This window comes from Fukomys damarensis, unplaced genomic scaffold (assembly GCF_012274545.1).
Source record: "Fukomys damarensis isolate Sample0158 unplaced genomic scaffold, DMR_v1.0_HiC HiC_scaffold_23, whole genome shotgun sequence".
Taxonomy (NCBI): Eukaryota; Metazoa; Chordata; class Mammalia; order Rodentia; family Bathyergidae; genus Fukomys; species Fukomys damarensis.
Window position 1 is genome coordinate 12018485 of NW_022900935.1, and position 10548 is coordinate 12029032.

At 49.5% G+C, this 10548-nt stretch overlaps 1 protein-coding gene and 1 long non-coding RNA gene across 2 annotated transcripts in view; one reads left to right on the forward strand and one right to left on the reverse strand.

The window, feature by feature from the left end:
* Positions 1 to 3174, reverse strand: part of Map7d1 (MAP7 domain containing 1) — a 17289-nt gene extending 14115 nt beyond the window's left edge. Inside the window, exon 1 of the mRNA XM_010645273.2 lies at positions 2899 to 3174. Coding sequence (XP_010643575.1) covers positions 2899 to 2974 — 76 coding nt within the window. The 5' untranslated portion in view covers positions 2975 to 3174. The remainder of the gene's footprint in view (positions 1 to 2898) is intronic.
* The window catches only part of LOC109117359, a 5983-nt gene extending 1041 nt beyond the window's left edge, over positions 1 to 4942 (forward strand). The window contains exon 2 of the long non-coding RNA XR_002024656.2: positions 3363 to 4942. This is a non-coding gene — a long non-coding RNA (uncharacterized LOC109117359). The remainder of the gene's footprint in view (positions 1 to 3362) is intronic.
* Positions 4943 to 10548: the final 5606 nt, after the last annotated feature.

Sequence of the window (10548 nt, forward strand, 5' to 3'; positions counted from 1 at the left end):
CCTTCTTTCTAGTACTGGGGATTGAACCCAGGGCCTTTGCACTGAGCTGTGTCCCCCATTCTGCTCCTTTTAGGTTTTTCGTTTGTGTGTTTGTTTGTTTTAGGTTACTAGTGGGAATGGTTTATTGAGAAAGAAAGGACACATTCAAGAAGGGAATACAGGTGCTCAAAGCAATGAGGCACGTGCAGTTGGGAGCTGGGTAATAGGAATGGGAAACAGAAAAAGCTCCTGAGACACAGGAGGGGTTCCGAATGGGTTGTCCCCTTTTTAGTTTTTTGAGACAGACTCTCACTATGTAGGTTAGATTGGCCTTGAACTCGGTATGTAGCCAGACTGGCCTCTAACTCATCTCATGGTGATCCTCCTGCCTCAGCCGCCTTAGTGCTGGGATTACAGGTGTGTGCTACCACACCTGGCCTTCCCAAGCCCCTTTGTATATTTTATTTATTTATTTAGGTATCAAACTCAGATCCTTGGGCTTAAAAGGCAGGCAGCAGAACCACTGAGCTAAATCCCCAGCCCCTATACATTTTATTTTCACTTTATTGGTATGTGTTTGCAGTACATAATGATTATGTTCATTGTGGGGAGTTGTCATATGTACATAACACATTTTTTTTTTTTTTTTGGTACCAGGGATCAAACTCTGGTCCTTGCAATTTTGAGGCAGGCAGTATAACCACTGAGCTAAATCCCTGGCCCTACATAAGACATATTAATTCTATGTTCTGACTTTCTATTTTGAGACAGGGTCTCACCAAATCACTGAGTTGCCCAGCCTGGGACTGAAGTTGTGACCCTCCTGCCTCAGCCTCTCAGAGTTTTGGGACCACAGGTGTATTCCACCATACCCAGCTCAGCAGCCAGTTTTCTAGCATTTGACACAGCTGACCCTTTGGTGCTCCTTGAAACACTTGCCTCACTTGATATTGGAGATGACACTGGGTTTTCCTTCTGCCTTGCCGGCTGTGACTTGTCCTTTCTGCTAACCCCTCCCTAACTTCCTAACCTCCCAAGCTGCACTGCATGCACGCCCTGGGGCTCAGCTGAGGAGCTCACCACTAGTCCGGCCTCACGCTCCTCTGGTGATCTCATCCAGACTCATGGCTTTAAATACCACCCCTCTGCTGATGACAACCGAATGTGTTTCTGCAGCCCAGACCTCTCCCCGGAGGACCAGTTTCGCTCATGTTTTGCCCTCCCTCTCCAGCCCTTCTTGATAACTCAGGATGTCTCACAGATGCCCCAAACTTAAAAGTCCCAAACCAGGCTCCTGTTGTTCCCCCCAAAACCTCCTCCTCCCCCAGTTTATTTTATGGCACCTCTATTCTTCCAGCTGCTGAGGGCACTGGCGTCATCTCAGATTCTTTTCTTACTTTAAGCCCCGCCCCATGTCTAATCTCTCAGTAAATCCTTTCAGCTTTATCTTCAAAAAATATCCCAAATCCAATCACTTTTACTGTCTCCACCTCTGTCACCTTGATCCAGCTGCTGCCTGTTCTTATCAGAGACCCCTGTTCACATTCTTTGTTCCCCTTTAGTCTTTTTTTTTTTTTTTTTGTACCAAGGATTGAACTCAGGTCCTTGCACTTGCAAAGCAAGCAGCGGAACCAGAACTACCCCGGGCCCTTCTTTAGTTTTTTCTTAACACAACAGTCACAGTGATTTTGTTTAAAAATAAGTCAGATCACGTTGGTCCTCTGATCAAATCCTCTGAAGATTCTCCAGCTCATGGAGAGGAAACGTCAGGCTTGGCAGGATTCGCCCTCCCTCTCCAGCCCTCTGCCCTCTCCTGTCTTGGGGCTTGGCACTTGCTGTTCTCACTTGATCTTAGCCAAAAGGCCGAGAAGTGATAGCACTTGCTGTTCTCTTTGCTGGCAAGTCGCTACCCCCAGATTCTGCTGGCCTCATCCCTCACTTCCTTCACATCTTTACTCCAACGTCACTTCACAGTGAAGTGTCCCCTGATTTCCTTATTTAAAACTACAAACTATAATAGAAGTACTCAGCTTTCCAATAAAATATATTATCTTAAATGCAGGGCCTTCTCACTGAGCTACATCCTAGTTTTTGTTTGTTTGTTTGTTTTAAATTTTAAGACAGGGTCTCATTAAGTCGAACTGGGCTCAAACTTACAATCCTCCTGCCTCAGCCTCTTAGACTTCTGGAATTACAGGCCTGTGCCACCATGCCCAATTCCCAGTAGTATTTTTTCTTTCCCACTCTATTTTTCTTTGAAAGTACTAACCCTGTTTGTTTGTTTGTTTAGAGACTAGACACAGTGTCTTGCTGAGTTGCCCAGACTGATCCTGAACTCCTGAGCTCAAGCCATCCTCATGCTTCAGCCTCCTGAGTAGCTGGGACTACAGGTGGGCACTACTGTACCTAGCTCATTAACTGCAGTTTAATGTTCTCTCCCACTACTAGACTGTAATCTCCAGGAAGGCACACATTTTGTCTATTTTACTAGTTGTTCTGTTTCTAGGGCCAACAGAGCCCAGCACATAGGTGTTCCGTAAACATTTGAGGAATGAAGACATGAATGAGCTCTGCCCTGGAAGGTAGTATCGCCGTCTCGCCTGGGTGATTTCAAAGTCCTGCTTCACCACAACCATTCCCACTTTGCTCTCCACTGAGCATTTCTCCTAAATACAGATCTCATCAGGGTATTTTCCACCACTTGAAACCTCTTGTGTTTTCTAAAGATAAGGGCTAGAACCCAACCTACAAGTCTCATCCTCACCCCACTGTGCCATACATCTTAAATTTTTCTCCAACTCTGTTCCCTCTTGCTTTCCAAACTCCAGCCTCACTGACTTTTAAAAATTTTGATGACCGCATCAGCTCCTTCCTGCCACAGCACCTTGATACAAGTCCTTCTTGGTTACTCCTGTTTACCCTTTAGGTCTTCGTTTAGCTGTCCTTTCCTCAGGAGGCCTTTCCTGGCTTCTGCGATCAGGATGAATTTCTTCATTACATATGGTTATGGTGTCACGTGGTTTGTTTGAAGCTTGGTCACTGTTACAGCTTCCTCATGTGGTTCTTTCCTCCTCCTAAACTGGGGCAGCACTGGAAGGCCTTGTCTGCTCTGCTCACCACTGCCTCACAAGGAGCCACATCATCCAGCACATGGAGACAGTCACAGATGCTACTGAGTGAGAGCAAAGTGTCAGGAGGCCACCCTGGCCTAAAGCAAGAGCACATGAAGGGAAATTTTACTAAAGATCCACATGGTAATTTATTGTAAAGGGATAAGCTCTTGAAGAGAAGCAAAGAAATTCCATCTTAATAGAGTTTGGGCAGCTTCCTGGTGTAAGGCGCTCAGGTAGAAGTTAATAAAAATAATACTGTGTTTACTTCAGCAGTTGAAAAAGAAAAAGTTCTCATGAGGCAACAGGACATTTGGAACTCCTCTGTGACCTGGCAGACTATCGACATTGAATACAAACATCTCTTCAGAATTACGCCAACCCTGAAGAAAAATCACTGGTACAGTGTAATCTAGAACAAATTGTATGACGCCAAGTTGATTCCTTGATTATCTATATGGTATGGTTGAGTGCCTTCTGATTATCCCTTTTCAATTATCAGGGGTGATCCTTCGCTTCCTTAATTTTATCTTATTTTTGGTCTATGCCAGATTGTGAGGCTTTAGCCACTGCCAGTTTTATTTTGCTATATTGCTATCTACCAGAAGTGTTTGCTAAGAACTGGATAAGAGACAGATAGTTTGTATTTCTTTCTTGGCACAAAGAGCATTGGTAGGGCAAAGGTCCAGGAGCTGGTGACATTGTTGGGTCAGAGAGTTCTGTCTTCCTAGGATCCCCAAAGGGGACTGGACCTGGGAATGTGCTTAAAGATGGGCCCTGTCCCTCAGGGGGCCTGTCACGTCTTGGGTGCCGACCTCCCCACTCCACTCTCTGGAGCTGGCAGTGCTTTCCTCCTGTCTCTCCCTCCTCAAGCGCCAAAGACTCTTGCCACAGTCCTCACTGCATTTTGATAACTCAGTCTGCTTTTCAGTCTGCCTGCCACCAGTCCCCAGCAGTGCCACAACTCATTCAGAGACAAGATTGTCTCCTAGGCCCTTTTGCATCCTCAGGGCATCACACAGTACCTGCCTGGCACCAATTAGGAGACCTGTAACAATGTGTACAATGCGTGCGTGGATGGGTAAAAAGCAGAGTTTGACCCCCCCAAGGGCTGCAAGGCCCAGAGAGAGACAACATGTTGGGTGTGGAATCTAAAACCTAAACATGGCAATCCTATCAGAGCTCTGCATGTCCCCTGCCAGCACCTAAACCCAGAAAGGGAAACAAACTATTTAAGTCCTATCATAGATCTGACACTTTCCCTTATCTCATTTGGTCCGTATGACAACCCTAAAGAGAAAGTATCACCAATGGCACACTTTACAGGTGAAAAAGTTAAATGGATTGTTCATGTCGGTGTCAGAGGTAGGACCCTGTATGGTATGACAAAATCCTTATGTCATGCTCTTTCTGGTGGGCGGTCACATCACCTAGCCCTGAGGCTCCCACAGGCTCCTGATGAAGGTGATGTAAGTGATGTGGTGATTCCCTAGGGAGGTTTCCCCCACAAAAGCAAAGGGTACAGGTGGGGCAGGCAGGCACTGAGCTCAGAGCACAAGAATGCAGGGAAGGCAGGCTCCTGCCCAGGCTGGCCATTAAGAGGCCGGAAGTGAGGATGAAGTCTGGGCTGGAGTGTAGGGAGACACCCACCTCCAAGGAAGATCAAAGGAGTGCCCAGGTGAGAGCTGGGGTGGGTACTGGACGGGGTACACAGGGCACCCCAGGAGCACAGCATGGCAGAAGCAGAGGCACGAGGCAGTGAGAGGAGATAGCTTTCCAAGGTGACAACATTAGAACAGACAAATAAAGGCAGGGAGGCAGACACAGGGGCAAGACACACAGTGAGACAGAAACGTACACACACTGAAGAGACCAAGAGGTACCAGACAACGTAGACAGGGCCTACACATTGTTTTGTGTCTCAAGACACTCCCTATTGACCCCACCACAGGAAAGACTCCTTCGAATTCAGAACTCCACAAAGACACACATATGCATGGGTACAGGCAACTCACACAAGCACACAGAGATCCAATGTCCGCCATACATGCTCCTTTAGTCCACTGCATTACTTGGACCCTGAGACAATTCAGTTAACAACAGCAAAAGCTTAAGCTCGTGTCAGCCCCAGCTAAACACTTTAAACTCATTAGTTTGTTTAGTCTTTCTTTTCTTTTGGTTTTTGAGACAGGATCTCACTATGTAGTTGAGACTGACCTGGAACTCACTATGTAGCCCAGGCTGGTCTGAAACTCACAGCGATCCTCCTGCCTCAGCCTCCCGAGTGGTGGGATTACAGGCGTGCGCCACAACGCCCGGCAGTTTGTTTAGTCTTTGACACAATCCTATGAGGTAAATATTATTATCTTACTTTCCAAATCAAGGAACAGATTCAGAAAGATTAAGACACTTGCTTAAGCTACAGAACTGGTGAATAATGAAGGTGGGGTCTAGATTTGATTCTGAGTCTGTACCCTTGGTCAGCTACCCTGAAAGGACAAGTCTCCTGGTTTCCCCTCCTTCCGGAGAGATCTGGGCTGGGTGAATGGTGATAGAAGGACACAATTTGGGGGATACCCAATTTTGAGGCTGGGACAGGATGACTCTCAGGGGCAGCATTACTACCTGGCCTGGATGGAGCTAAGCAGCTTTGGGAGGATGCAGCCTGCCCCAGCAGTTAGGCTGCAAGACACTTCTGGGCTTCTGTGGATGATAAAGCCTGGAGCCCTACTAAGAACTGCAGAGCTGAAGGAGCCCAGCTGACAGCCATTGTTCCCAGCCTCCAATCAGGAGCACCCACTTCCTGTTATTTTAGGCAGCAGGAAATGACCCCATCCCAAAGCCTGGGCTCCACCATGTCCCTCCCTCCACCCCAGCAGGGCAGCTCAGGCAGAGGCCTAAATGCTGAGGGCAGAGACCCAGGGCCAGGGCCGGGCCCAGGCCCGAGAATGACCCACACTACCTAGACTGTCACCACTACCTAGGTACAGGACCTCCTTATTCAGTTTGCTCAGACTCCAACCTGGTAGGATTCACGGGGAACCCAAGGCTCTGCTGGCTCTACTTCTGCCTACCAGAGAAAAGAGCAGTGAATTCCCAAGACTGAGAAGCGCACAGGTGCCATGCATGGTGGCACATGCCTGTAATCCCAGCATTCAAGAGGCTAAAGCAGATGACTGCCTGGCTACATAGTGAGTTTCAAGGTCAGCCTGAACTATGTAGTGAGACCCTGTCTCAGGGGAAAAAAAAAAGTACCTACAGGTGACCAGCTGTGGAAGACAAACAGGCCAGACCCTGTCACTGGCTGGCTTGGTCATAATTCAGCTTAGAGATTTGGTGCACAGTCCTGATTGCAAATCCTGCCTCTGTCTGTTCTTAGCTGTGTCACTTAAGGGAAGAAACTTCAACTCTCTGGGTTGCATCTGTAAAATAGGGATAATACTAGTCCCGACTCTTAGGGTTGTCATAAGAAACAAATGAGACAGTGCACGTGATATGCTGAATATTGTGCCTGGCACAGTGTAGGTCCTTAACAATAGGAGTAGGAGGCCATATATGGAGATAAACTGGTTCACCAGGGAGTCTATGCCTGGCTCACACCTCCTCTTACAACTGGTGAGGATTGCTAATGGGGGGCAGCAATACTGTGTACCTTACCCCCTTCCAGTCTCTCTGCTTCCCTTTGAGCAGAGCTGCAGCTGAGGGGAGATGGAGGAAATACTGGAGACTGTGCCCCGGGTGCCAGGCAGAGCTACCACCAGCCAACAAAGCTGCATTATCTGAGCGTGGCTTCTTGGCTCCCTCCCTGGCCTTTACGGGTCCCAAGGACATGGTTTCCAGCTGTTTGTGGCCTCACTTCCAGGCTTGGCCAGACCTGAGACCTTCCCTTATAGCCCTCAAATGCAACCACTCTAGTCTGGTCCCTGCTTTCAGCCTTTGCCCCTTCCCTCATCCTTTCCCCACTAATAGCAGGTGCCCATCCTGGGCAGGGAGGAGGGCTAAATTGGCCTATTGTCCCTTCCTCCTCATTTGCATATACATGACTGCACACTGGGGGCTCATTAGAGGCCTCATTACTGAGCCCACCAGCCCAAGGGTGGGAGAAGTTATCAACAGAAGGTAACTGCCTTATGTATAGTTGTGGTCCATTGTACTAGTCTCACCAACTTGTACGCAAGCTTTCAGGTCCATCTCAAATGCCTCCTCCTCTGTGAAGGAGGAGCCACAAGCAGAGCCCAAAGCCACTGGATCATCATTGCACCTGGCTTTCCCTGGGCAAAGGCCCCTGAAGCAAACACATATGCTTTTGCCATGGGGCTAGGAGCTAGGGTCTCCCACAGGGGACTGCCTGACTCAGCCCCCTATGTTTAGCACAGCCAGCACCGAGGTGGCACACAGTGGGGCACCAGCATAGTGTGCAGGACAGCTGCTGCATCCGCCTCTTAGGTCTTCTCTCCCATTCCCACTGTCCTCTGTTCCTCAGATAGACCCTGGCTCATGTTTGTCCAGAACTCTGCTTCCCTGGCCCTCTGTCTTATTTACCTCCAAATGTTCTAATTCATCACATCTCCTCAGGCATCTGAAGGAATGAGGAAATAATAGCAACACAAACCAAAGCACTAGTATTTATTGAGCACTAATACCTTGCCAGGGCCTAGGCTAAGAGTTTTGTTTTTTGTTTGGTACTGGGGAGATTGAACCCTGGTGCACTCTACTACTGAGCTATACATTCCCAGACCTTTTAAATTTATTTATTCATTCATTCATTTATATTTTGAGACAAAGTCTTGCTAAGTTGACCAGGTGGGACTTGAACTTTTGTTCTCTCTGCCTAAGGGTCCTTCAGTGTAGGGTTACAGGCAGGAGCCATCATGCCTGGTTTAGGCTAAAAATTTTATGTGTTAGGAGGAGGGAGAGGAGGGGCAGGCAAAGTAAAAAGAATTAAGACATGTTATACACATGACCAACTCTTTTTTTTTTTGGTACCAGGGATCGAACTCAAGTCCTTGTACTTGCAAGGCAGGCTGCGGAACCACTGAGCTAAATTCCCAGCCCTTATGACCAACTCTTTATGATGAATGTAACCATTATATACCACAAACATGTAGTACTAAAAAATAAAAATTAAAAAAGAGACTTTTATGTGTTCACCTCAATGATCCTAATGTCTCTGGAAGATAATTTCTATCGTTATTTTCATTTTACAAGTGGGAAAATTTAAGACTTAGGTTAAGTGACTTACCAGAGTCACACAGTAGGGTTATGAAATGGAACTTACACTGTTTGATTCCACAGTCTCTACTCACTGCCTTCAACTCCCCGCCCCTGCCCTCACACATATGTCATGCCAGCCTGCTGGCATCAGTTCCAATGAGCCTAACCACAATAATGGTAATAACACTTTATTGCAGGTGTCTGGTGCCTGTGTGCCAGGTTCCTTTAAGTTCACCTCATCTCCAACCCTTGCATTAACCGCACCAGATTGATACTACCTACCCCCATTTTTCTGGGGAAGAAACTGGCTCCAAGAGGTAACTAACCACTTGCTCCAGTCCAGTAGCCGGTAAGGGTTCAACTGGGATTTCTGCCCAGGTCTTCGACTCCAAAGTTTCCCCCTACCCTACGCTGCCTCCTGTTAAGTGTTCAATGAACAAGTGTACAAAAAGGGAAAACAAAAGGGACAGGGTCATGTCCCATCACCCAGATGCTCAGGCATATGCCAAGGGCAAATGCTGGGGGTTAGGACATTTATTCCCAGGGAGCCCCCACCTCATAGGGGGCTCCTGTCACCTTCAACTTCCGTCTGTGTAAGGACTAGCTGCCATCCTGACCAGGTGCTCATGTAACGCCATCTACACCCCTGTGGTTAGAGATTCTTCCCAATCCAAAACCCTGTATGCAGACCTCACCCTCAAGTAGGCCCTCTAAGTACAGGCAAGCATCCCCTCCATGCCCTCATATCCAGTCCAACTCCCCCATTCCCTAATTATAAACTAGCCACTGCTCCAGTCCTCTACTGATCACTACTCCTCTTCAGGCCCCCATATATACACCAGTGCCACGAACCTTCAGGTGCAGAGGAGCAGTAAACAGATGGATGACCAAGCTGGGCTTTTCTGGGTGTCCCCTCTTAGGACCAGCACAGACAAGACAGACATCCTTGTTTTCAACATACCTTACAAATCTCCTGACCTCCCAGTCTGGTGGCAGCCTCCCCTAAATTCTCCCAGATCCCACACCCACATGGTCCCCTCCAAGCACCCACGCTGGCATGAGGAGGGGCCATGCCAAGTGGCCCCACCTAGTCCTGGGCTCTCTCTACACCCACAAACACTGTTTCATCCCGGGCCCACGCCCCAAGGGGGGGGAGGTGACAGGATTAGGTTTGGGATTCCACAGGGGTGTGGGGACTGAGCCACCTCCCCCCCTTAGTCAGTGGGAGCAGAACTTGGGTCCTCAGTCAGCATGCTCTTTCCTCCCCTTCCAGGAAGAAAGAGAAGAGCCCTCCTTCTAACACCAGACCCAACCAGAAACCTGTCCCCACCCCCTCATCATCTGCTCCCTCATCGAATGGGATTTGCAGAAGTCCGGGGCACTCACTGGTGGTTGGTGGGGTGAGGGGTAGGGAGGGGAGCTTCGGTGGTCTGGGGCCTGGAGATTTTGTGTGTGTGTGTGTGTGTGTGTGTGTGTGTGTGTGTGTGAGAGAGAGAGAGAGAGAGAGAGACAGACAGACAGACAGACAGACAGAGAGGTATTCAAAGCCTCAGGCTGGGGAATGATGTGGCAGGCCTTGCAAGCCTGAAAGCACCGGCCTTTGCAGCATGCGACTCAGGCCTGGGAAGCTGGGAAGGTGGACGGACAGGACAAGCAGATTTACTTTTGTCCTCCTCTTTCCCAAATCGGTCTGGGTGGGCTCTGGAGCAGGCAGGGCTGCAGGGGAAGCGGCCCACTCCCCAGCTCCCGCCCTCGCCCCAAACAATGCCGCCTCCCCTCCCCCTCGCCTTTATCCGGCGGGTTACTTGGCAGCCGCCACTAGAGACCTCCCCCTCCTCTCCCTCCCTCCCCGCTGGGCCGCAGCAGCAACAGGCCCTTTGCGCGGCAGCTGGACGGATGGGGTGGGGGTGAGGTCTAGGGCTGGGCCTGCGGCAGGGCGCGGGGGAAGGAAAGCCTAGGCTTCGGTGTGCAGGGCTTGAGGATCTGGACCCTCAACAAATACATTCAGGCTGGGGTCACACGTGCCCGGCGGATGGAGCGCGGGACAGAAGCCCAGCACAGCAGAAGAGGAATCTTTTAAGATCGAGAAGGGGGTTGTCGGGGGAAGCCGAGGTGACACAGGGCTGCGGCAGAAGGTTCAGCCCGACCGCTCCCGAGCGGGATCCCCGCGTATCCCGCCGTCTAGTGCGTTCCGGCGCCGGGGTGGGGGTGGGGGCCGCTGTCAGAAGATGCGTCGGTGGCCCGG